Source organism: Corythoichthys intestinalis, chromosome 1 (genome assembly GCF_030265065.1).
Source record: "Corythoichthys intestinalis isolate RoL2023-P3 chromosome 1, ASM3026506v1, whole genome shotgun sequence".
NCBI classification, from domain to species: Eukaryota; Metazoa; Chordata; class Actinopteri; order Syngnathiformes; family Syngnathidae; genus Corythoichthys; species Corythoichthys intestinalis.
Genome location: NC_080395.1, coordinates 43984904 through 44012044, shown reverse-complemented (window position 1 = coordinate 44012044; position 27141 = coordinate 43984904). Strand labels below are relative to the sequence as shown.

At 39.8% G+C, this 27141-nt stretch overlaps 1 protein-coding gene across 4 annotated transcripts in view; it reads right to left on the bottom strand.

Moving 5' to 3' along the window:
* rnf111 (ring finger protein 111) overlaps window positions 1–27141 on the bottom strand; it is a 61667-nt gene that overhangs the window by 18955 nt on the left and 15571 nt on the right. Inside the window, exons 4-14 of one of the 4 annotated variants that reach the window (XM_057851398.1) lie at window positions 24866–25020; window positions 23750–23944; window positions 23238–23605; window positions 17716–17956; window positions 14502–14859; window positions 11742–11867; window positions 11546–11663; window positions 7360–7440; window positions 4376–4471; window positions 4098–4184; window positions 3730–3833 (exon numbers count right to left, since the gene is read on the bottom strand). In XM_057851398.1, the coding sequence (XP_057707381.1) occupies window positions 3730–3833; window positions 4098–4184; window positions 4376–4471; window positions 7360–7440; window positions 11546–11663; window positions 11742–11867; window positions 14502–14859; window positions 17716–17956; window positions 23238–23605; window positions 23750–23944; window positions 24866–25020 (1929 nt within the window). The remainder of the gene's footprint in view (window positions 1–3729; window positions 3834–4097; window positions 4185–4375; window positions 4472–7359; window positions 7441–11545; window positions 11664–11741; window positions 11868–14501; window positions 14860–17715; window positions 17957–23237; window positions 23606–23749; window positions 23945–24865; window positions 25021–27141) is intronic. The other 3 variants (XM_057851405.1, XM_057851475.1, XM_057851556.1) reach the window with 3 other exon arrangements.

The following is a 27141-nucleotide window of genomic DNA, read 5'->3' as shown; positions in this document are numbered from 1 at the left end:
GAAGGGGCTGACCATCTCGTCTCTCACGTGATGCACCACTATAAGAGCCGGGAATATTTTCCTCTTCGGTTAGAGTCTGCTAGTGGTTAGTATACGGACGCCTAGCTAGTATTCCTCTGCAGCTCAACCGGGGTGTCGGCTCTCCGCCCGCTTGTCAACGGTAAGAGTTTTGATTGCTCGAAGGAATATCTTGTGTACTTTAACAGTAGCACAGGGATTTTAGAAGTGACAATCTATATCTAGCGTTATTTTTGTTCTACATTAACAAAACATTTACAAAAGTGTGTGTGTTACTGACTCACTGCGATCCCGCAAACGAAATTTCTTTCGCAAAAGTGGGACCCGGAAATTTCGTAAAATAGAAATGTACTTTATTCAAGAATAGGTATGGTTCAAAACATTATTTGAAAGCATTTTTTCTTGATTTAGGTGAAAAATGACTTTTTTTTTTTTTTTTTTTTTAGATGTATGGGCTTAATAAGAACAAATGCCAATATTTACTTCAAGTAAGAGGAATAATCTGGCGCATTCATCTGTTAACTAGTCTTTAACACTCAAAACAAGATGTGGAAAATTATTTGGCTAGATTTAAGTAGAATGATGTGAGTAAGACGTCATGAATTTACAGCGTACTGAATGCCTGACTTCTTTGTTTGTTTTGGTGTGTAACCGGTGTGCAACGCGCCGCGCTGCGCCCCCCCCCCCACCCACCGACCAGGCCGGGACGCGAACCTGCGCGTGCACGATGCGTCCACTCGGCAGGAAGACACTAACCGCTGTGCCATAAGCTCGAGCCGACGGCACAGCCGCCAGCGTACCCATATGAAGGAATCAGAGGGAAGGTTTTTCCACACACCGCAGAAAACAAAGAAAAAATAATAACGGACTGCCGCCACATTCGACCGTGAAGTTTTGCTTCTCGCTGATCTCCTCCTTGCCTCCTACTACTCCAGCGTCTCTTAAACGGATCGTGTATAGTGTCTTGTTATGAGCTTTTTGTTTACAAATTTATCGAACACACGACGCGCTGACAACTTTGTTTCTTTATTAACAAATGGAGCAAACAGTACAGTCTCGGCAGGAAGTGGCGTCTAATGGCGTGAGGAAATGTAGTTATTTCACACAAGCGAACAGATTACAAAGCACCACTTCAGTGTTGTCCCGAGACTACATTTCCCATGATTCACTGCGTGACCTGCGCGCTCGCTGATTCGCTGCCAGACATTAAAACCAACATGCTTGTTGTTGTCACCTGTCAGCGGCTCGCACGTAAAACACAAACTAGAAGGCTATCAAGCGATCACCGTGAAAGAAACGCCGAACCGTACAAATGCAATGCAATGCTTGAAGTATGGAGGTGGAAATACATAATACAAATACAAATAAATGTGCACAAACTCACCAGCGGTGTGTGTTTCTTACGGCAACGTGACCGTGAATTACCGCGACGCCGACCTGCTTATATGCACATCCACACCCCTTTCCCGATTGACAGTGGATTAACCCTTTCGGACAAGACCGTAGATGACGCACAATTTAAACACGCTTAACCTAGCGAACGCAACAACAACTATGATCGGGGATTACCACGAGTTAACTTTCGGCTAACGTCGCTAGCTTATACTGTTCATTCCACAACAGTTGGCAGCTCTGCTTTGACAGTCATCAATCCAAAAATCACACTTACTTTTTGGCAAATCCTTGATCATAAGCAGACCGGTAAAGGAAGCAGGCATCTTTGAAGTGTTTGCAGCAGAGAACACTACTCGATGATGTCATGAAATTCATTCGCTTCGTGCGAACGAAAGATGTCCATTTACGTGCCCTGCTATCCTTTGGCCACTCATACAACTTTTCGTTTGAGTGAGAACAAAACATCACCACACACCGCCGTGGCATCTTAACGAGAAGCAATGCAACAAACAATACTATTCTATGGCGGACTTCCCTCGCACTTCCCGGTGTGACATAATTTCCAAAGATTGCCGAAGAAAAGCATTTTCGTTGTCAAGGGCGTTGCTATGGGTTAAACAAAGAATCTGGAAGGGTTGCGTTAAAAAAAATAACAAAAATATGCTCATAACTGTTTAGCCATTGATATTATTCAAAAACATGGTTGGCCAACCTTACTTCACATTACTGCTTTATTTAAGTAAACACTGTCATGAACGTTTCCCACCAGCTACGAGAGTTCCAGCGTGTTCAGTGTGTCTCGCGATGGTAAAACAAATACTATACCGTAAGCTTCTTAACAAGGCAGGTAATCTGGCTAGTTAGCATGCCGAAACGGCTAAATAGTTTCCTGACTATTACCGTACTTTTGTAAAAGTCTTCCGCCATTGTAAACATCTGTTCAAAATAACATTTTCATAATACATCCTGTAGTGCTTTTTTTCCACTGGTGACTTTTTGTGTTGAGAGAGTGTGGGTGTGTATAACGTGTAAATAATGATACGAGTCATACACACACGCAGTCTCTTGCTCTCAATCTCCATTAACATTCAACTAATTAATATTAATAGTACTAGTGGTATATCAAACCAGAAATGGTGAACATATGCACATTCCTGCATCATAACTTGGACTAAGAAATATGTAGAAAATGAGCAAGTCTCTAAAAATGTTGAGACGGAGCTTTAAAGTCAGTGAAGTGCCTACAATATATATTAATTCTATTTAAGACATTTTTACTTTTTTATGGAAAATAATTATTTTTGTTCTAGTGTTTAGCAACTTGAGCTCTGGCTGTGGATTTAATGTATAAGTTTTATTTATCTAAATTATAATTAAATTGAGTTATTTGCTATTTTTATTTTTAACATTATATTCATGTTGATGTAACAGTTTACAAATATGTTGTGATAAGGTTATCATACTGTCAAAATCTCATACTGACAAATGCCTAAATAACAAGTCTAAAGATTTTTTGGTCACACTTTATATTAACTATCCGTTTTACTAGTTAATAGATTAGTAAACTGTTGATAAATGGTTTATTGTTGATTTGTGAAGTATTTCTTAACAGTCACCAGTAGGTAGATGGCAATGTAAAGCGCTTTGAGCCCCTTGAAAGGTGGAAAAGTGCTATACAAGTATAACACCATTTACCATTTACAGGGTGTTCTTAACCTGAAACACAGTTTGTGTAGAAACGTTTCAAGTTTTTGTGTGTAGCAATTAGCATTTCTATCTTTTTAGGTTAAGAAATGCCGTTCACTTAAAAAAAAAAAAAAAAAAAAGGCATTTTGATAAGGCATTTTGCAGGCAGCGCTCATATTGCACACTTATGAAAATCTGCCATAGAACCAACAAATATTTGTACTTTTCTTTGTATATTTAACCAATAAAACTTATGACCTTAAACATAAAGTGTATATAGTTTTATTAAGATCCATCAACTAGCATGGGCATTTAGAATGGGGTTAACCATATTGGAACACCCTGTAAATGCTTAACAAACTTAACAAATACTTCACAAATCATCAAGAAACCATTTATCAACAGTTTACTAATGATCTATTAACTAGTAAAACGGATTATTATAAAGTGTTACCGATTTTTTTATAGTACTAAACTCTTTGCCTGCCATTGGCCATGATAGACATCCAATTCATTTATAACTGGGAGGACTCATCACAGCTCTCCCAGTCAAAATGGGTTGGACGTCTACGCCGTCAATGGCAGCTAATGAAGGGTAAAGCGAACAATGAGAGATGCAAGGTGACGCACCTGACGTCCTCGCCCTCCTCCAGTATGGACAAACAGATGGTGCATTTCTCCTCCGTGTCTTCGTCCGCCCCCTCGTCTTCCTCCTGCTTGCCGTGCAGCTTTCTCTACAAGTGACAAACATTCGGGCACATCAGAAGCCACGTGCCAACATTCTAGTCGTGTTTAAAAAAAAAAAAAAAAAAAAGCTCGCTGTTATACGTGTTTAACTTGTATGCAAACATTTCATTGAAAAAGTATTCTTAAAACACTGAATTTCATTTGGGGACAGAGAGAATGGTCAATTTGTCCTGAAAAAAAAAAAACATGGCCCCTCCCCCAAGACTACAGCTAACACTTGTTTCCAAATTGATTTGTTCATTATTTCTCACCGATTCAGGGGTTGCGTGCATATTTTTCCCAATAGAGGCCCAAGCTTCGGGGGTTAACTGTTGGTCAATGTCTCTCTCCAACACCTTCTGTATTGGGTGGCAGGGTGTTAGACGGTTCGTTTAGTTACACCTAGGGAAAGCCTTCCCCGACAACATCTGCATTCACAGCTAAAAGACACTACAGCACTTTTCTAAGTGAGTACAAAAGACCACTCTGTCCCAGATGACACGGAAACGGTCAAGCAGCACGGCGCAAAGTCACAGTCGGACAATCTCACCTTTTTGTATTTATGTGGGTAAGTGCACCTCTCTATGGTTCCCTGAGAGGCTCCTCGGTTCACAGTCCCCAGTCTTTCCTCTAAATGCAGCAGGTCCTTTAGGGAACACAACAAAAAAACATTTTAATATTCAATATTTTGCTTTCTGGCACTCAACAAGAGCTGTCCCGATTAGGAGACGTAGTCGACGTCATCGATGACGTAAATGCGTCGACCAGCACAACATCCCGTCGACGGTTAATGAAGGATTAAACAAATATACGCGTGGAAAGGTTAGAATGTCGGACGCTCGCTATGCAAGCGAGGAAAGCGGCACAAAGCCAAAAAAGCGCACCAAAGTGGCCAAAACACTGACTTATTTCAGTGAAACAAAGGAGAATACACTGTTGTGTCCTGTCACTTCAATGAAAAGCTTAGCTGCACGTCGGCCGTGACGCCGCAGCCCAGTTGTAATTTTGGAAGAAGACAGGAGACAACAAGCTGGCAGATCATAAGGCCATCTAACTAACTAACTAATGACATGTTTTATTGAAGTTGCTAAGCCAGTCGCAATATGCAATGAGTCCATTTATCGCACGGTAAATAAAAATGAGGGCGGTAATTTTCACGGCTGCGTTTTATTGCTGCGTGCGTGCATACATTTGTGCGTGCGTGTTGATGGCATATGTGACTCCAGTTCCTTTCACAGATGTTTATTGGTCATCAACACGCCGTAGATTTAAGTTCATACATACAAAATAAGGAAACATCGATATTAAACACTGTAAATGTTAGCATTGCTACATTGAGGCTAATGGGGAAAAAAGACAACCTACTTTAGCCTGCTATAAAAAATTGACAGTCTTCTCCAAAAGGCAAACTTGCGGTTAAAAGGTATCACTTCAAACATGAAAAATCGCTGGTGAACAGCATTTGCAAACTAAAAAAAAAATCTATTACTGACACCACATGAAATGACGAAAAAGTAAAAAGCATGTCATGTTCGTCATATAAATAACAATTTATTGAGTTAATCCCACATACTTCAGAATTGAGATTCTACACTAAGAATAGCTTTAAAATGACACTATTTATTAAAAATCTGATTGCAATGAATAATTATTACAATACTATTATATACAGTAGTATCCAATAACATTAATGCTAGATATTTTTTAAGACTTGTTTTGAATCATGTTGGAAAGGCGAAGTCAGTGTTCTGAATCTGTTTACATTCCATTCTTTTGCACCAGTTAATGCTATTAGCATTTGGCTTCATTGTTTATTTGTGATTTATTACTGTTATTTACATGTTTATTTGTACTTTAATAAAGATTTTAAGTGTTCCAAAAAATTTTTTTGTGAATTAATAAGCGTCAACAAAAATTCATTGCTAAATTCGTAAAAGAAAAAAAGAAAAAATTACATTGTCGACTAATCTTAAAAATAGTCAGCTGACTAATCGGGAGAAAATTTGTCGTTTGGGACAGCCCTACACTCAACCTATAGCTATTTACAGGGGAAAGTGTGGCGAGTTGTGCCGGTGGAAAGTAGTGCCAACCCTATTGTCCACAAAACCATGGAATCTGGTCATGTGACCATATATTTTATTAAAGTGAAAGTCATTTTAGTCAGCTTGCAAAGAAGAGACATATGGCTTAAGCGGTAAACAGATTTAAGCTTGAAAAATGTTCCTTCCAAGGTAAAAGTTGTAAAACTGAAGGAAGCACCACATTCTAAAAAAAGTTAAGAGGCACTACTGCCATGCTGTTGGTTTCATCAAATCAATGAATGGATGTGCCAGAACTTTCTCCAGCTAAATGTTGAGAAGACAGAAGTGATCATTTGCGGGCCAAAAAAGGAAAGGTCAAAGATAACCATGCACCTTAGCACAATGTCACTTACAGCTACAAATCAAGTCAGAAATCTTGGCGTAATTATTGACTCAGACCTAAAATTTGATATCCATCTCAAGTCCGTCACTATATCTGCTTATTACCGCCTAAAAAAAATATAGCCAGAATTAAGGGGCTTCTGACTTAAGACATGAAAGAACTTATGCATGCATTCATTTTCAGTAGATTGGACTATTTCAACGGTATATTTACAGGTTTTGATATTAAAAAAAAAATCAGTCAGAAAATTGCAGCTAGGACAGAATGCTGCTGCTGCCAGAGTCCTTACAAATGCAAGGAAATTGGGCCACATTACACCAGTTTTTAAATTGTTACACTGGCTTCCTGTGAGTCAAAGGATAGACTATGAAATATGACTGCTCGTCTACAAAACACTTAATGGCCTTGGACCAAAATACATGCTTGATTTGTTGGATCCCTATAAAATATCTAGACCCCTAAGGTCGCCTGGAAGCGGTCTCTTGTATGTTTTAAGAACAAGAAACAATCAGGGTGAGGCCGCATTTAGCTATTACGCTCCTCACCTCTGGAACAAATTACCTGAAGGTCTGAAGTGTGCTCAAACTGTTAGCTCCTTTAAATCAGGGCTAAAACGCATTTGTTTATCACAGCATATCCATAACAGTCGACATATTTTAAACTTCAAGCTATTTGCTTTTTGTTCCTTTTCTGCTTTATTTCCATTTCTGATTTCAATTTAATGCGATTTTTATGTAGGTATAATTCCTGTTTCGATTGCCTTTGTTTTTAACGTTTTTATGACCTTCATGTGATGTAAAGCACTTTGAATTGCCTTGTGTTGAATGTTGCAATACAAATAAATTTGCCTTTGCCTTCAAGATACCAAGTAAAAACAGGCACAACTCGCCACTCTTTCCCCAGAACTTTGTGAAAACTAGGCTTTCATTTTACAGATTTTCTGCTACATATTCATTAAAAAGTTTTTTACAGGTCAGTAGTAAAAAATTTTATTAGACAACATATTTAGTATTTACAATATTTGGCACTACCACACTAAAAGGGTTGCAAATCTGTAGTAATATTACTAATGTAAACCTTCCAAAAGTCCACCGGTGACAAAATACCCACCTCATAGGTTCTTCCAAAGCCTGTCATTCTAGATGAGATGTAGCGAATGTGCGGGTAGGTGACTTCAGATATGCCAGTGTGCTGTCAGGGGGAAAGACAGCAATTATATAAGAATATTTGTTTACAATGTGGCGTAAAATAAGCATTTAATATAAACGGCGACAGACATTTAACCCTTTTTAACTGGGAGGGGCTTTCAGCAATCCTCTCAGTCAAAATGGATCGGCCGTCGAATGCCGTCGATGGTAGTGAATTGACTTTAACCTTCCAAACAGACTTTAGGAATGAGTCCACTGGTCTTAATCCTGGATTGTGCTCTGTTTGCACTCACCTTGCCCTGTCAGATCCTAATCTGTCCTACTTTCCCTTTTATTGGTGACTATGTGTATCACTTCCCAGTAAAGGTAACAATTAGGGCTGTCAAACGATTAAAATTTTTAATCGATTTAATCACAGCTTAAAAATGAATTAATCGTAATTATTTGCAATTCAAACCATCTCTAAAATATGCCATATTTTTCTGTCATTTATTGTTGGAATCGAAAGATGAGACATATATACATTCAACATACTGTACATAAGTACTGTATTTGTTTATTATACCAATAGATCCATAAGATGGCATTAACATTAACATTCTGTTAAAGGGATCCACGGTTAGAAAGACGTGGAGTTCTTAAAAGATAAATGTTAGTACAATTTATAGTAATTTTGTATTAAAACCCCTGTTAATGTTTTCGTTTTAATCAATCAAAAAATAAACTAGTAGCTCGCCATTGTTGACGTCGCTGAGCAGCGACGTCACATGGGCTCCCTGCCGTTCTTCCACAGTGTCTTTACGTAAGGTAGTGATTGAAATACACAACAAGGTGTCAATGGTGAGTTTTAAATTACTTAGAAATCAAGCCAATGAATGTGTTTTGTCTTGGTTTTTACGTTGTGTTGATTTAAATGTGATTTTTATGGTCTTCATGTGTGAAAGCACTTTGAATTGCCTTGTGTTGAATTGTGCTATATAAATAAATTTGCCTTGCCTTGCCTTGCCTCGACTGACGCCGTAGTTCCCCGTTTACTGGTCCATTACTTCACGTTCATTTGAGTGCTGGCTTCACAACGTACGAGACCTCTGATAGTTTGTATATTTTGACTAAATATTGCCATCCAATGTATTTGTTGAGCTAAACAAAATGTTTGAAAAGAGTTTGACCAAAGTCTGAGTAAGTTTTATGTGTATTTTGCATAGCTATTTTGATTGGGAATGCCAGTTCTCTTTACATTGAGCGCTTTTCTTTTTGTGAACATTATTTTTTTTAAGAGATTGGAATATTATTTTTGTTGTGCTTTCACTAAATGATACTTATGTTCGTTGTGAAGGAGTTGCCAAAGCTTATGCCAATAAACGGCGTGGTCCAATGAACGCCTGTGTCCACTCGCCTTTCTTTGCCTCTTAACTCTCAATGTGCAAAAAACGGCGTCATTGTAATCTGAGGCAATGCATGAGCGGGTCATTCCGCGCATGCGTTAAATGCGTCAAATATTTTAACGTTATTAATTTATAAATTTAATTACTGCCTGTTAACGCGATAAATTTAACAGCACTAGTAACAATTAAATACATAATTTAGTGTTTGAAATACAGTGGTACCTCTGCATTAGGGCTGTAGCTATCGATGAACTAGCTAGTTCGAGTTCGAGTAATCAGATAAGGAACATAAAAAATTAAAATACCCGAGCTGAGCCTCAAACTGTATAAAAAAATAGATGAGGATCTAAGTACAACAAAAGAACAACTGGCTAACCTACACAGCAAAAGTCCGCTAGCTTAAATGCTATAAAATGCCAACCTTTTTTTTTTTTTCCCTTTTTAACAGTGCTTTTAACAAATGGTTCAAACACATATTCCCACAAAAAATGTCTAAATATACCTATGAAATAAATTGCCCATGCATTAAAGAAACATTAGCTCAAACAAAAACTTAGCTTATGTGTGTCTTAACAGGGAGCAGCTTTATTCAGCCATGTGAAATGAGTTGTATCATATTCACTGTTGTTACTAGAGGGCAGTGTAATCACCCAAATCAAAACTTAATGCAAACACTGTCAAAACAAACCATTACTACGACACTTTAATTGAACGAATACTCGAGGCAGCAAAATTTAATTTGAATCTTTTTTCTAATCGAATTACTCGATTTAATCGATTAAGTTGATTAAATTTGAAAAATTTATGTTTGGAGAATGACGGGAACAGCATTAGTGCAATATGACAAAGATTGTGATACGTATTGTACTACAGATGTAATATTGCATTTATGACTAAGCCTGTCGCAACGTGCATTAATTCCATTTATCGCACGGTAAATAAAAAGGAAGGCGGTAACTTTTCCGCTGCGATTTATCACCTCGCGTTCACGTGCGTGCCGGCGTGCGACAGACTTGCTGTTAAAAGTTCGGCTTCCTTGTTACAAACTACGCAAAATGCATCTTCGATCAATGTCCGACAAAAAATAGTGACGGAGCCAATCCGTTCCCATTATATCCTATTGTGCAACGTATACCGGCCGCGTCAGTGCTCCGGATTGACTGCGGACCATCTCCGGCGGGCTCCGGCACGCATGGTTTAGGGCGCTATTTTCTATCTTTGCCCGAGGCGCATCTGTTAAAATGGGCTGAGCCGTGCCTGGAATCAACAGCCCAGTTGCTTGTTCACAGTTTAACCAGCGAACATGGACGAAGAACAACGCTCCATCATGGAGGTGGAAAGTCTCATAGTGATTTATGATGCAGCAGATCATCATTATAAGGACAACATTAAAAAGGAAGCTGTATGGTGTCATATTATGTGCGTTTTTCTGGCAATGATATCCAACAAACGGCATGCTGAGGATTTTTTTTTTATTAACTCACGGCGCTAACAACACTTCCTCAACCTGAGGCTCTCGGCAGGCTGTGGAGAGACACTGCCTCTCTCACTGCTGCGTCACATGAACAAATAAACATCAACGTTGCGTGCGCTTCAGGGTGCCTCGGAAAACATCCAATCCGAATATTACACCCAATCAGAATATTACACATGGAACGCAATAGCAGAAGCTATTAGAGGAAACATTTCCATTTGCCTAAATGCTTAAGTTATTAAGTGCATTTTTATTTTTTTCTTGGAAAATTCTATTTATTCTGTGTTTCTGTGCGGTATTAATATTGTTGTCTTTTACTTAAAAGAGGCATTGTCTATTGTTTTTAGTTGTGATTTTTTAGAAAGTATTTTTGAATTTAAGAGTAAACATTTACTGTGTTTAAATGCGTGTAGTTGATCTATTAATATACACTCACACACGGGAAAATGAAATTGCGATGCTGTCATAAATCATCATATGTCGAGACAAATGACGATTTTAAGTCAATTTTACGTCGGATGTCGAAAGGATCCGGTTGATGCGATTGCATGTCGAGGTACCACTGTATTTGGCATAATCACAAATATGTACTAATGCTAGCATTGGCACAGAAGCTTTTCAGCAAGCTTTTACTTCTGATGAAGAGTAATTTACATCAATAAGGAAATGATTGCCTTACTCTGATCATACGCAAAACAGGGTTTCATGTGGTAGTGTGAGACATTAAGGCCAACTACTACACATAAAAATATGAAAAATACAAGAACAAAAACTTGCTCGACCCATTTTTGGGCGGAAAACTGTTCGATGTCAAGCCTAGCATATCGTGTTGTGCGACTGCATCCACAAATATATATTTTTTGCCCCCCCCCCCCCCCCAAGTTCTCTGTACATGTCCATTTACTTGGAAACATGTTTTAGTTTTTGTATGTGGATTACTTAATATTTGAAGCATGGAAAATAAAAAAACATCAAAATCTGGCATGGCTCTTAAAGACACTCAGAATTCTGCGTGCCCAAGCAGCTGAACAGGGTAGATTAAAAAAATAATAATAATTAAAAATGGAATTAAGTCGACTGTATTTGTTCCAAGACTTTTCCTCAAGGCTTCTCGACTACGCACTTGAAATGCCTGATGAGCTTTTATTAATTGCTTATGCATAATTCATCACCATCGCCACAGCATCCTTGAAATGTTAGAGCAAAAATTGTCATTGATCTAAGACACAATTCAATTAAAAGTGAGTGGTATTTATGCAAATGTATGCTTATGCCGCAGGTGTCGTTACCATGAAGGGAATGGGGAAGTGGTGCAGTCTGGAGGTGGGGTGGTAGTGGTGCAGGTGGGAGTGCAGGTGCCCCGAAGGGTACGGCGCCACCGTCACTCCAGTCTCTATGCCGAGCTCCCTGTCGACAAACGCATTTGGCAGCCATTTTTGTAACTTTCATTAGTAGGACGCGGGGACGGCGGTTTTCGACACCAACCACGCAGTCCTCTGCTCCGGCTGGCGAGGGTGGGAAGACATGGTTTGCGGCACGTGGATGTGGTGCCCGTGGCCGTAGTTGGGGTGCATTCTGTGAGGATGAGGAGGAGGGCGCTCGTGCGCTCGGCTGTAAGGGGAAAAAAAGTACTGAATTGATAAACTTGTCATTTTACTCATTGGATGCCATTGACGGCAATGGACGTCCGATCCATTTTGACCAGGAAAGAGGCTGGCAGTGAATAATTGCTGCCAACCCTCCCAGTCAAAATAGATTGGACACGTCAACGGTACTGAAAGATGAGCATTCGCGCAGTACTGAAAGATGAGCATTCGCAATGAGTCCTCCCAGTTTTAAAAAAATTGGACGTCTCTCTTTGTCAGTGGCAGGCAAAGGGAGGTTTTGGGGTTACTAATTTAGAGTTGACATGTGGACGCATATGTGGACATGAAATGTTGGGTCACGTAAGCCTCACTTGTATATTAATATTGTAGCCTACAGGAAAACAAAATGTTACGTCCATGTATGTTAGAGCCGGGTGGTTTACAGAAAAATTACTGTTAACGAGATGGTTCACGATGACCGACGTAATTTTGACCATGTTGGTAAATTTGTTTTTGTAAAGAAACGAAAAAAATTAGTATTTTCAGCCCGCTTTGAGTATGTTATGTTCGGCTACGCTCATTCCCCTATAAGAAAATACAGCCAGTGTGCTTACGTGTGAAGTCACGTGGCTATCAGGAACTCAAACAGAAGCACGTTGCTATCAACCAGTACGCTAACGCTGCAAGTGAACATGCAGTCGGATAATAGTGGACCCATGGAGCCCTACATCAGTTTAACGGTCCATTTCATAAACAAGTGGGAGCTGCACAGCTGCTGTGGGAGCTGCTGGCTACAGCCTATTTGTCGGACGACCACACAGATGAAATGCTCTCTGCGTGGGATGTGAAGTCGCCATCACCACATGCAGCGGCTCTAACATTGTCAAAGCGGCTGAACTCGATGAGTGGATGCGAGAGCAGTGCTTTGGGCACGGACTGCATCTAGCAATCATTATGTCGCGTTATTTTTTTATCTCTGTGTTGGATACTTATCTGATAGCTTTTATAATCGTACAATTTACCATTTACAATCAGCTCAGCATAAAGTATAATCCAACAGTGTAGCCTATAAAATGACCGTTCAATGGCCACAGCTATATTTCTGTATGTGCTTGCTTTATTCTGTGTCATTGCTGCCATCATATACCGGTAATCTTAAATATTTTATCAGCATAAGCATTAGAGCAGTACAGCTTAATGTGTATGTGTGCCTGCATGAATTTCAGAAAATGCTCTGAAAAAAACCCCTGAAACCTTGAATTAAACACTTGTGTTGAGTGATCATGTCACAGCAGCCTTTAACAATAAGTTGTCTGATATATGATGTTGTCCTCCGTTTGAAGTGCACTGTTCAAGCCCCTTTTGCTGTAGTCATTTGGGTTGTAATGACATTTTTGCACCGTGGCCACAGCGATATTTACAATGTTGTACCTTGTTCAAGTCATACAAGCACTTTTAAATGTTTATACTTGAATGCTTGTTGTTCACAAGATATTTTTTATATGTTTACACTTAATGTAGAATCGTGAAATATGTTAAATTGAAAACTGTTAAATAAATTAATGAGAAACAGTTCATTTGAATTTCCAGCATTCAGATTCAGATTTTCAAATTATATAACAGTTTGCTTGGGTGAATTTATCCTTTATTGTAATCGAGGTAAATCTGCTCAATTTACCGCAGTAAGTACAGTGGTACCTCTACATACGAAGTTAATTTGTTCCAGGACCTTGTTTGTAAGTTGAAATGGTCATATGTCGAGCAGGATTTTCCTATAAGAATACATTATAATTCCATTAATTCGTTCCACAGCCCGAAAACCAACACAAAATCTTTAATAAATACTGCTGGTACTATTACAAATTACACATAGCAAAACAAATAAATTATAACTAAAAATCGGAGTATCATAATAATTCCTGTAATAATGTAACGAATCGTCTTCTAATGTGGCAGACGTTTTTTGCGCGCTATACCTGACCGCAACGCGTGGCTGATGTGACAGTGAGAGTGCAGTAGAGATTTTAATTTCTCTCCTAATGTTTTGTTGCTGGCATCAACCGCGGCGAACAGTAGGCGTGTTGTGTTGCACAAGTTGATAGAATAATGATTAGTAACCTGACGAAGCTGGCGATTTCTTTGGCGATGTTACCACAATAATAATTGTCACCTTAACGTATGAAGACGGGCGAACGGAGGACGGGGAGGACCGTCAAGATCGTAGACATTCTATGGCCGTTTTGTCGAGCCAGTTCACCAATGCGCATACCACGCTCATATTTTTCTATCATTTCCATTTCAACGGTAAGCGTCACCTTTTTCACCACCTGCACTAACCTTGGAACCCGTGTTTTCTCTCACAAGAAAATCCGCCATGTGTCCGTCTTACGGCAAAACAAAGAAACTGCGGCGCTGTCATAAATCGTCGTATTTCGAGCATGTCGACGGATGTAGAAACAAATGGCGAGTCAAATTTTACATCGCATGTCGAAAAAATTGTCTGTCAAAGAGATCGTATGTCGAGGTACCACTGTACTTAAGGCCATAACGCCCAACCCTAATGTACGTGGGCACAAGGTCAGTTTTTTTTTGTAGCAAAAATTCCCACTGGCCATATAAAGGGTTAAAATCAACGAAAGTTTTAAACAGCAGTACTAACGTGGGGTGCTGCATCATTCTGCGCCTCTGGACCTCCATTCTTTGCAACATTTCATGTTGATGGAGCCTTTGAACTGAAATCATTGATGGCATTTGATGCGGCAGAGTCTGATGGTCTGCGGGCAGGTGCTGGGCGAGCGGGGCGCTCGAACCGGGGAGGTGGTGGGCGGTGAGAGGAGGGGCGCTGGATACGGCGTGCCCAGAAGGGTGGGATGGCAGCGGCGGGTGAAAAGAGTGGACGTTGTGGGGAAGGACATAATCGCCCTGTGGAGGGGGCTGAGCTGGAAGTTGGGGGTTCCCATGAGAATGGGGACAGGCGGTAGAGGGTTGATGATGCAATGAGCGTGCCAAAGAGCCATCTGGGAAGATAGAACAATAGAAAAAAAATTCATTAGGGCTGGCTGATGAGTAACCGCAACTTCTACTAAGGTTCAAAACTTCTGTCTTGAATAGATAGTTTTCCCCTCTTTATGCTGTCAGTCCCCTAATAAAAAAGTGATAACGGCATAGAGGAACAAAGGGAAACTTATTACAATGAAATAAAAATCTAGTGACTCACTCGATTTTCATTCTTCATTCATTCGCCACTTGACACCTTCATTACTATTAGAGGTGGAATCTTTGGGCACCTAACGATTCGATTCGATTACAAATCAATTATTGATGCACCCTCCCCCTTTTTTAATGTTTTGTACATTAGTTCCAAAATTGTTCAAGAATCCTCTCAGGCTAAACCAAACTACAATTTCAGTATCAAGTTAACAGTTAAAAACAGTAATACTCAAGTCCCCATTCTAAATTAGCAGCTTTAAACTATCCATCCATCCATCAATTAATTTAATGTTGTGAATCAACCGTTAAAGTTGTTAAAATTGCTCCCGTTATTCCATAATTTCCCTTCTGTCTACTTTCGACATGTGACAGTTTTAAAACTGTTTCATCACTTAAAGATTGAAGTCAAGATTTTGCCGATTTAGGACTATTTTAGATAAAAAGCGAATTAGGTTCGCTACAACAGAGCTTTTCAGAGAAGTCTACTGCTTTAAGATGGCAGATGTTTACTAACGCTGGCAAGTCATTTCGCATTTAGTTCTCTATACATGTTCTAACGCCGCCGTCTTCTGTCATTTTGCATCTAGTTCTACATATATGTAATATCTACCGTAGCATTATTGCGGCCGTATGTCTGTAGCAACTAGCAACTGGGCGTTGTTTGTAGCAGCTGTCGGCCACAGTCAGTTATTATATTTTTTTATCTAGCGGCATGAGTTGAACATGATATTTACTCTCGGTTCTTTACTCATTGTGTTCCGAAGACCACGCTGACTGTGTTTTAGTTCTGCTTTACCTGGTTTATTTCAATAATCGGAATTTGGATGTTTGTGAATCGTTCTCGAATCTTTCACGGCCAAATCGCGAATAATCTAAGAATCGGAAATTACGCACGCCTCTTATTGCTATTAGCTTTAAATGTTTTTCTTCTTTCCCATTTTACATTTCTTGCAGACTTTATTCCTTTTCATGATGTCACCACTTATTTTCACTACCATATTAAGGAGCATTTTGATACTATTAATCGTGCATGTGCTAGCTAGGGTGTAAAGATACACCGATCTGGATTAATATGTTGATCCGCTAAACCACTATTGAATTGATCAAAACACAAAAAAGCCCTCAACTTTGTCATCTTTTAGACATGCTGTTTTTTATAAAATGTTTTCATTCAAATGACGGAAATGTTTCAGCGGTAAAATTTCAAAAAAATGTTTGTATCTTTTTTTATTTTTCAAATGTTTCAGCTAAAATTAGAGATGTCCCGATCGATCGGCATCCCAATCGATCGGGTCCAATCACGTCATTTTCAAAGTATCGGAATTAGCAAAAAAACATCGGCCATGCCTTTTTTAAACATATATATATTTTAATTAAATCCTTTTCTGACTGTATTTTACATTACACACATAATATATTACACTCATCCAGAGTCTTTAGTTTAGGCTTAAAGTAGGGTTATCAAATTTATCCTGATAACGGCGGCAATTAATTTTTTAAAAAATGTGTCACCTTAAAATATTTAACGCAATTAATGCATGCGCTGCACGACCCTCTCACTCATTGTTGCGCTCAATCTGTAATAATGCCGTTTTACCTATATAGAGAGATAAAAGGCAGAGCAAAATGAGTAGAGTGACTTTTGGCAGCCTTTGGAACCTATTTTTAATTGGCTAAAGCCTTGCAATCCCTCTCCCTATGATTAGAAATATCATGGGAAGCAATGTGGGGAAGCAAGGTGGCAATTGATCTTTGTCTTAACACCTTATGTCTTTTCCCAACGCAGAGAAGATATATCAATTGGTAGCACTACGCACAGTCATGGTTCCACTTCCTATCATGCATTTGGGATGGCCACAGTATAATTTACTGAAAGCTCAACAAATACACTAGATGGCAATATTTAGTCACAATGTACAAAGTCACAAGTCTTTCTATCCGTGGATCCCTCTCACAGAAAGAACGTTAATAATGTAAATGCCATCTTGAGGATTTATTGTCATAATAAACAAATACAGTACTTATGTACTGTAAGTTGAATGTATATATTCGTCAGAGTTTTGTTCATTTTTTTCTTAATGCATTGCCAAAATGTGTATGATCGGGAAAAATTATCAGGAATGATTGGAATTGAATCGGGAGCAAAAAAAAAAAAAGCAATCGGATCGGGAAATATCGGGATCGGCAGATACTCAAACTAAAACGATCGGGATCGGATCGGGAGCAAAAAAACATGATCGGAACAACCCTAGTTAAAATTTAACTGTGTTAAATGTGTACATAAAAGTGATAAAACAATTGAAGGGCCTTGAATCAAACTGTGGCAATCTAATTTCGGCAAATATTGTATCGTTATCTAAAAGAATCCATATAAAATCTTGCTGGCATGTAACAAGTGTGAACTCCTTAATTGCCAGCTAACACCATTAAAGCAATAAAACAATCACATGCGTGTGCTATGTGGGGTAAAAAGCAGCTCTTTTTCGCATATTGCACATCTCATGGAAGTGAATGAACGGGGTGCCATAATAAAATGGAGAACTCAAATTATATTTACTTGTTCACAGAAAAAAGCCTTAAGTCATTTAAATAATGATAAACTCTTAAATTTGCGAATTCTCCATTTCCCAACCAACAAAAAAAAAACACGAACTCATACTTACATGAGGGGTGTATGTAATGTCTGCACGGCTGCTGAAGCTGCGTTTGCGGCTGAGCCACTATGTCGTTGCTGAAGGAGTCCACCGCAGCTGGCTGGCTTGGTCCTGGAGTGGCCTGGGAAACGTACGCGGGAGGTCGTGAGGTCGAGCCTGGGCAGCAGGGGTCAAAGGCTGATGTGCTGCCATGGAAACTAGCCCCGCTGCTTCGCACGCTACTGTTGCTCAGGTCCACTGGCAGAGTTTGCTGGGAGAATAAAAGAGAAACTAGACTTTAAGGCATTACCAAACACGAAAAAACCTTTCTGCAACATTGATGACGATAGATAAATCCATCTGGACTGACAGAGGTTAGCAGTGAAGTCCAAACAGATTGGACTTCCATCTCTGTCAATGGCACTGAGAGTTAATATTGTGTGTAGGTATCGTTTTGCCACCCATGTGCGTCATATTGTAACTCAATTTTGAGGGGCTTTCTCAGTTGACTGGCAGGAAAGAGTTGGGTTTTTGTGTCAAGAGCAGCATTTTAAACTTCATTAACGTGATTAAAAGGAAAGACACTTTTAGGGGATTTGCAAAAAATATATATTTTACCCAGGGTTGCTTCCATCGCAGATTTTTGCGCCCGAGTCAGAGTCACCAGTTTTTAAGCACCCAATCCGATACCTCAGCAATGTATTAAATATGTACTTCTTATGTGAACACAACAAGTGAAGCAGTTGTTTTAAACCAAGTACAAATTATACTTTTACATTTTGAAGGAAAATTATGTTATTACATTGTCTGAAGTAGGCATGTGCTGGGATGATATTTCGACAGTATGATAAATTTAAGCCAAAATATTACGGCTAATACTGGACTGTCTCAGAAAATTAGAATACACAATATTCTAATTTTCTGAGACAGTCCTGTACATTAATCCACCATTTAAAGCAGGGGTGTCCAAACTTTTTGCAAAGGGGACCAGATTTGGCGTGGTAAAAATGTGGGGGGCCGACCTTGGCTGACGTCCTTTACATAGAACAATATACAGGACTGTCTCAGAAAATTAGAATATTGTGTATTCTAATTTTCTGAGACAGTCCAGTATGTGTTACTTTGAGTTATCTGGGTATATAAAAAAAATCCTTTTGAACAGGATTTTTATTTTTGAAAACATTAGCAAATTGGAACATAAGCATATTGTTGAGTTAAAATAAATAAAAAATAACAAATATTCTAAATAAAATTAAAATAAGTGCAGTCCTTTAGGTGAGCCTAAACCTACAGCGCAACATTACTACCATCAGAACAAAAATAATTGAATTACTTTCCATATAAACCATGTATGTATGACTCCTATCATGTTTACTAAGGACGAAACAATACTGTTTTATATTGAACCGTTCGATACACCCTCTTCGATTCAATACACAAAAACAGTCGAGCCAAATGGAAAAACTCGCAAAATGTATTTTCCGAATTTATTTTTGTCGTCTCTCTCGCTAAAATGTCCGGCGCAGCTTTGCTTTGAAAAAACAAACTCTGCCGCTAGCAGCCCCCCTCCTCCACTCCTCCCCCCAAACTGCATGAAAGGTGGGAGCTGTGGTGCACGAGGATCATTGCTCGTGAGGAAAGACAGAAACTTACGGAGGCGGCTTGCCGGCTTCAATATCGTACAGTTCCGTTGTTTGGCCGCATTTTGGGTGAGCTGATATGCCATCCCCACTCGTACTTATTAAACAAAGGCTGTCTTTACGTATACGTACAACAAAGTCCGCCGATATATTGTTGCTGACTTGGCTGCTACGAATAACCTCGGTTTGACTACAGACAGGTTAAGACCGTGGGTCACAAAGAGCGAACTCACGGTTACATGATGAACAATGAGTGGCAAATTAAGAGCGCTGTACTTCAAACTCGTCCTGTTTATGAAAGTCGATTGTCAAATGCTGGTGTTGTGCAGTAATAAGCAGACGTGACTTCTGTGGCGTTAACATTTTTAATGCCCGACAACACTCGCGCGTACACATTAGATATCATCAAATAGCAACCTAGATGTGCTACGTTAGATCCCCCTTAAGACCCATGCCATTGGCTGCATGAGCCCAGAGTGATCAGGGGATGCATAGTCCAGATACTACATCGATGAATTAAAAACCGGCATGACTGAATGGAAGTTAAGCAGGCCAAATCAATCCATACCAGTGACTATAGATAATGCTGCAAATACTGTTAATTCAGTACGTAACACTGATGGACTCAGACCACAAATAGGATGTTTTTCTCATGTGGTAAACATACCTGCTAAGAAAGTAATAGCAATCAACAGTGTGCCCCGCCTCACTTTACAAACAATAAAGATTGTTCTAAGCCCTTTTATACAAAATTTCTTCAAATCAGTAAGAAGTAAGCACATAAATATTATGCACTATAATGCATGTTTATATTATGGCATTGTTATTTTTGCTTATTAGCTAAATAAAAAAAAATATATAAAAAATACTTGTATTTTTTGTTTCAGAGCATTAAATGTATTGAATCGAATCGAAAACCGTGTCCCTCGTATCAAAAATCGTATCAGACTGTGACTTAACTGTATCGTTGCAAAAAAAAAAAAAAAACACGTTTTACCACAACTCAAAACACAAAACATGCTGGAGTTAACTCTTGTAGCTGATGGGAAACATTCATGAATGTACACTAACCTTTAATTTAATTTTCATATAATATATATATATATAAAATCATATTGAAGGTATTGCCTGATCGGCAGCCACCCTCCGCAAACATGTTTTACATGTCGGTTGGCTGTTCTCCACTAAGCCGCGGCCGTCTCTAACTTTTCTGTAGCCAAAATATTCCCATACCAGCGATTTCGTTTTCTTCGATGGGGGGAAAAAGTTCAGGTGTTTCACTTCCTCCAGCCATCGTTTAGCACAGCTGACTCACTGACACTGAGCAACAACCGGTGGGGGAGGGCTGAGCCTTAAAGCTGCAAGCGAGGGATTTCTACATGCATTTTTGGGACATTAAAAATAGCTAATACCTTAGGGACGGTATGACAAAAAAAAAAATCGGTTTTGAAACTTTGACGTTTTCATACCACTGTATACCTTGGATTTAGTAACCGGCACATGTCTAGTCTGAAGCTATGTCATTGTGTATTTATGAATGAACTCCGATCCTTTGCGCCATACAAAGAACGTACTTAGAACATTGACTTTAATTTGGATACGAGGGTAATGAGCATGTTAGTAATTGGGTTGGGTGATCTGGCCCAAAAAAAACAAATTACGTTTTTCATATCATTTGACCACGATACATTTTTTCCCCCAAACTTTGGGTAGTTTTTATACAATGGAGTTTACCATTGCAGTGTTTCCCACAAATGAACGAGACTGTGGCGGCCCGCCACAGTCTCGTTTGGGCCCGCCACAGTCTCGTTTGCCCCCCCCCTCCCGCCGAGAAAAAAAAAGGAAAAAAAATAAAGATAATAATCAGATGCGTCAGTCAGCCTATTACACAGCTGTAGCCCACTCCACTCTACTACCAGGTAGTAGAGTAGCATTTTAGAGTAGTATTTTATTTATTTGTTTATTTAAGAGACGCAAGGGGAACGAGTAGGAAGAGTGGGAGAACGAGCGAGATAGCGAGAGATAGCGGTCGCATGTCTTCGCAGCCCGCTGTTATTTTGTTATTGTTTTTCTTTATTATTGTTACCACAATCAAGTGGGTAAGCAAATACAGACTTCTCTCCTTCCCCATATGCGGGGCATTACAATAGTTTGAATCGGACTTTTCGGCGAAAGTGAGCGGTGGACGGCCGTCTTGGACGGAAAGCAAACTTTGATTGAACTTGCGCGGAGAGGCGGGGCCGAAAATAAAGCCTTGCTCTATTTTCAGAGCGTTGGTCACAGTAAAATATTTATTAGTTCAAGCTAAGTAAATGATACATATTCACGGTACAAGAACGTTGTTTCCGTGTCCATCGATTGGTAAGAAAAGGCTGTTTGTACGAGTGACGTGTGGGCGCTCCCGTCAGGGGGGACATTTCGCGTGGAGTGGCTATTTTTCGGCACAACACCGGCGCGCCAATTTCAGACAATTATGGCTGACGAAACTTGGATAAATGCGCCCCCCCCCCCCCCCCCCCCCCCAATTTCGCGAGCTCTGGGACACTCGAAAAATGACTCTCATACCTCTCCTTGCTAAGTTAATGGTACCTCGATGTGCGTTTGTGTGGAAATTTAGTTCACGAACAACGAGGAAAAAACTATTCACCTTCTCACCGAATCAAGTAAAACTCTTTACACGGCTATTAGAATTCCCCCAGTCCTGTAAATGGGTCAGTTGACTGAAGGACTGTTATTGTTGTGGTAATGTATTACTTATGAGGGTCAAATAAAAAGGAAAAAGGAGGACTACGACGGCGGTCTGAAACCCGCGGCTCTCGGGCCGCATGCGGCTCTTTAGTGCTGCTTCGGAGCTGGGGTTTTTTTTTTTTTTTTTTTTTTATGGAAAAAGATGGGGGAGGGAAATATATTTTTTGTTTTAATAGGATTTCTAGGAGGACAAACATGACACAAACATTATTTCAATTCATTAATATTGTAATGAAGTTAAACTTGTGGTGGCATCGTACAACAGAGTAGTCACGTGGTGCGCTATAGGATCCACTGCAGGGAAAATAAACATTTAATCATGAAGGCTAATTATGTATTTCTAGCCAACTTAGTCATTTTTATAGTAGGCTAATATAGCTAGTATTGATAATTATAAGGCTTGTACAAGGCTTTTAATTTTTTGCTGCTCCAGACATACTGTATCATTTTTGGGGGGGGGGGGGGGGGGGGGGGGGTCAAATATGGCTCTTTCAACAGTTTGGGTTGCCAACCCTGAGTCACTACGAGATGTAAGTTGTACTATTGCTACGAGAAAAAAAGTCGCATTATTACATAGGGTAACGTAGCTGTAATCAGCAACGCATTTTACATACATGTACCGTAGCTGAGAGCTATAACATTAGCCTAGCTAATGAAATATTTCAAATATATCTTTGTTATGGTTCTTCTTGGGGGAAAAAAAAAAAAAAAAAAAAAACGCCGTGGCACGACATGGTGTGGCTGTCCGACTCCGATGCAGCCTACCACCACAGTTTCAAAAAATCCTATGGTCAGAGACCCTCCCACCACAGTCTCCTAAAATCCTGTGGGAAACACTGCATTGTATATTGCCATTAATCTTGTAGGAGCAAGCAGTTGAAAAATGAAATGTATTGTTTTTGTTACCCAATTTTCTTGAGTTTGGCTTTGCAGTTTATCTCAGCGAGAGTGTAATAAACTGGCTTAAAGCATCAACATTGGGCTTTTCTGGGGAATTGTTCGAAATATACCAAACAAGTAGTAAGTTTGCATTAATTATGAGACAGTTGAGGAAAGATTGAGCTAAACTTTTGGCAATCAATCTTAAATTCACCCAGCCCTAATACTACCACACTATAAACTGGATATATGTTACTCATAAATTGGCAGTGAACACATTATTACCTGGTCGTGGTAATGGGCTGCATTATTGCCCCCGGCACCAGCGTTGCCGCTCACTCCACAGGGTGCAGGCAGTGCACTGGGCCTTTCCACTGCACAGCTGGACTCTTGGAAAGGCAGGGTGCCCGGCGGCTGTGGTGTGGGGTGGTGGACATGAAGGACGAAATGGTGCGAGTTGCCGTGACCGTGCTGGGAGCTATTGGCCTGGGCCGACGAGGCCTGCATGCAGCTCGAATGCGTGTGGCTAAGTGACAGATGACCAGGCGATGGTCTTCCACAGGGCGAGTGCTGCTGACAGCACGAAGGCAGCCTAGGCATGGCTGTTCCTGCGTTTTCTGCGGAACCCGATAAACCTGGTCTGCTGTCATCTGCTGAGAAGAAGACATTTTTTGAATATTTGCTTTAAAGCCAGGTTGGGTTTGCAAAAGAGAACATGCTCTCAACCGGACGTTTGAATGAATTTAAATCAAAACATACAAAACAAACCAGCATCTGGTCACAACACGCAGCCTTACCCTCTGCGGCTGTTCGAGTCGAGGCACTCGGCCTTGGTGTGTGCATACTGTCGGGTATTGAGCCCGGGCAGCTAGTGGAGGGGCCCGCGGCATCATTGAGCTCTGAGGTAGAGGCATGCTGGGAAGATGAAGATGAGGACGACCTGACCGTTTGAGGGTGAATGCTGCCAGAGGTTGTTGGCACAACAGAGAGGTCTGAAAACAAAGACAGGTTCCAGAGCGGATCAAATATACACCGCGGTGGCACACCGTAAAACATCAAAAATCTGCATGTCTGTTTTTGACTAGAAAAAAAAAGCATAATTAACCCTTTATAGAGCACTCATTTTTCCCACTGGCATTGACTTACTGGCAGCCTCTCCCAGTAAAAATGGATCAGATGTCTAGCATAGTCAATGGCACTGAAACTTGAGCATTCACACATTTGAATTCGAGAAAGCATGTAATTGAATTTGGTGTACAAAATGCCTATTTAGACAACTAGACTGCATCCTATCTGATAAAAATAAATATACACCTGCATGTGTTCAGTCATGAGCGCAAATCTGTATGAGTGTAAAATTTGAGTACGTGCCGGTCAGCAGATGCTTAACAGCCAAGGAGAAAAATGACTCATTAATATTCTGGTCTGCGCACTCTATTTAGTTTTCTTATTCACAAATTAATTTCCCCCTCATACTAAGTGCTATGTAATGTGCTTCAGACTCAACATTGAATTTTGACACAAAAACATTTTTGGGATATATATAAAATCCATATGCAGGTAATTGATAAATAAAACTTGAAAGGGGGGTGGGGGGGCAAGATTCCCAGTTTAGCCCATAGCTTAAACTGCAAATTCAACATGCTGGAAAATATCCGTCGCCGGTATAAAATGGCAATCTTATCATTTAATTGTCTTTACAATTTTAAAGCCAAATTGACTGCATTTCTACAGTGCCTTTCTGCATTTAAAGTACTTTTAAAATCCCCCTTCACATCGTGATAATGGCAGATGGTGCCGTGGGAATGCGTAAGGAGCTGCATTAGCTTTCTCAAAAATATTCATTGCACTCCTCTGCAATAGCAGCTCTGAATGGAGAGGATAGAGACTGAAATGACCTATGTTTCCCCTACCATCTTCATCCACGGTTAGGTCCACCACCTCCCCAGAATTCTGGCGCAAGGGCTGAATGACGGTGGAAAGTCTGTGACGTCCTCTGGGCTCCTGGAGACGGTTCTGCGAACAACTGCTAGCCCATATCCGACCAAGACCACCCAAAGAGCGCGACCTGTAAACACAAAGACATTGTGGTGCTTACACCTTGCAGGCTACTTTTGTTTTGGCTGGAGACCGTAAGATGAACGTCTTCTGGACATCCTCTTCAAATCTCTATGAAATCAGTCCTTCCAGTGATTGTGTACCCTTCTGACTCACATAGAGACGACGTAATGTTGGATTATAAATAATTATTTGCTCCTCCCACTATAAGTATTACAGCGCTTATTAGACATATTTTGATTTTTCTTTCCAAATTTGAAAAGAAGGTTCCATTAAGACCTTATTTTTCAAATGTTGGGATTCTGTGACAATTGCTTTCAAGTTTTGGGAACTGCGACCACCAAGGCTATGTTCATACAGCAAGTCTTAATTTGCACATCCGTTTTTTTCATGTTTTTCCGACTCGACTGAAGCATTAACTTGACGGTCTGAACGGGACAGGTCGCAAAAAATTGGACCATTTCAAATCCGATCTAAGTCATTTTCGTATGTGGTTAAAATCCAATCTGGGTCAAATTTTTCCAGAATGTGACTGCGGTCTGAATTGTCAAGTCTCCCAAATCGGAATTCGTGCAGCAATTACGTCAACAAAGAACGAGAGTTACGTAGGATGGCAGTGATGGAGCTGTACATTAGCGTTAGCGCCTAGCTTGAACTCGGCTTTTTGGGAAGAGGCGGGCTTGACAACAGACATAAAATACAATGAGGGGGCAAGCCTGAGAATGTTCAGTTTTCTTTCTGTGCACCATATGAGCAGTACTGTATTTCAATATTGCTAATATGGCCGAGAGTGGGGAAAACTTGACCGTATGTGTGTGCGTGCTTTCTATCAATTCATATAAACTTTGACTAAGACTAAATGGGAATTATTTATGTCTGTTATTTGTAGGGCTGCAGCTATCGATTATTTTAGTAGTTGATTAATCGATTAACTATTTAGTTCAAATAATCGAGTAATCTGATAAGGACCATAAAAAATTAAAATACTTGAGCTGAGCCTCAAACGGTACATACATATATACTAGTATAAAAATATCTTGTAAACAATAAGAATTGAAGTATCATACCTCAACTTATAACAGCTTGTATGACTTGAACATTGTACAACATTATAAAAATCAATATGACGACTGCAAACATGTCATTGTAACAAAAATGACTTACAGCTTGGACAGTACACTTCAAACAAACAACTTATTGTTTATGGCTGCTGTGACATAATCACTCAACACATGTGTTAACTTAAAGGTTTCAGGTTTTTTTTCTCCAGAGCATTTTTTAAATACATGCAAGCACACATGCACCCCCCCCCCCCACACAAAAGCTATACCGCTCTTATGCCAGTGAAACATTTAGGATTTTATGATGGCAGTAATGACAAAGAACAGAGCAAGCACATACAGAAAAATAGCTGTGGCCATAAAACGCTCATATATTAGGCTTCACTGTTGGATTATACTTTATGCTGAATGCTTTACCATCATAAAAGCTATCAGAGAAATCACACACACACACACACACACACACACACACACACACAAAGAGATACAAAATAACGCGACACACTGATTGCTATAGACCCTACCCACCGACGTCACAAAATCACGTGATTGCTGTATTGTTCCGCCCCCTTGTCCGTCATTTTGTGTCTGTATTATCAATGGTCTCAATTGATCGAGCAATTTATAATGCATTTCATGGAAGACCCGGTGCTTTCGGATGCCGTAAACTCACTGGATGCGTTGCATAAAAGGCGTTATGTGGAAAAGCTTCAGTTTATCCATTCGCCAGATCCATATTTGATGCCTAAATCGATGTTTTTCGACCCGCTGTCTTCGCCGTATTTGCCTGACATCTGCTAGCTACCCTGATATTTACAACTATCTTGTCCACACAAAATCAGCCTATTCTCACGAAAGTTTGAAAAACTTTAAGAGCTTGGAGGCTTATAAATACTTCGATGCTGGTTGGGTGAAACAGGTCCTCGTCCACGAAAATTCGGCAGGAATCTATCTTGTGCTTGGAAAGGTGAGTTACGAAATTTTCAATTCAAAATCTTTTGTTCTTGCTAACATCCACTGTCAAGTCTAATGTATTTCATGTCATTTGTCAATGGAGCTAGGGCTTTTAA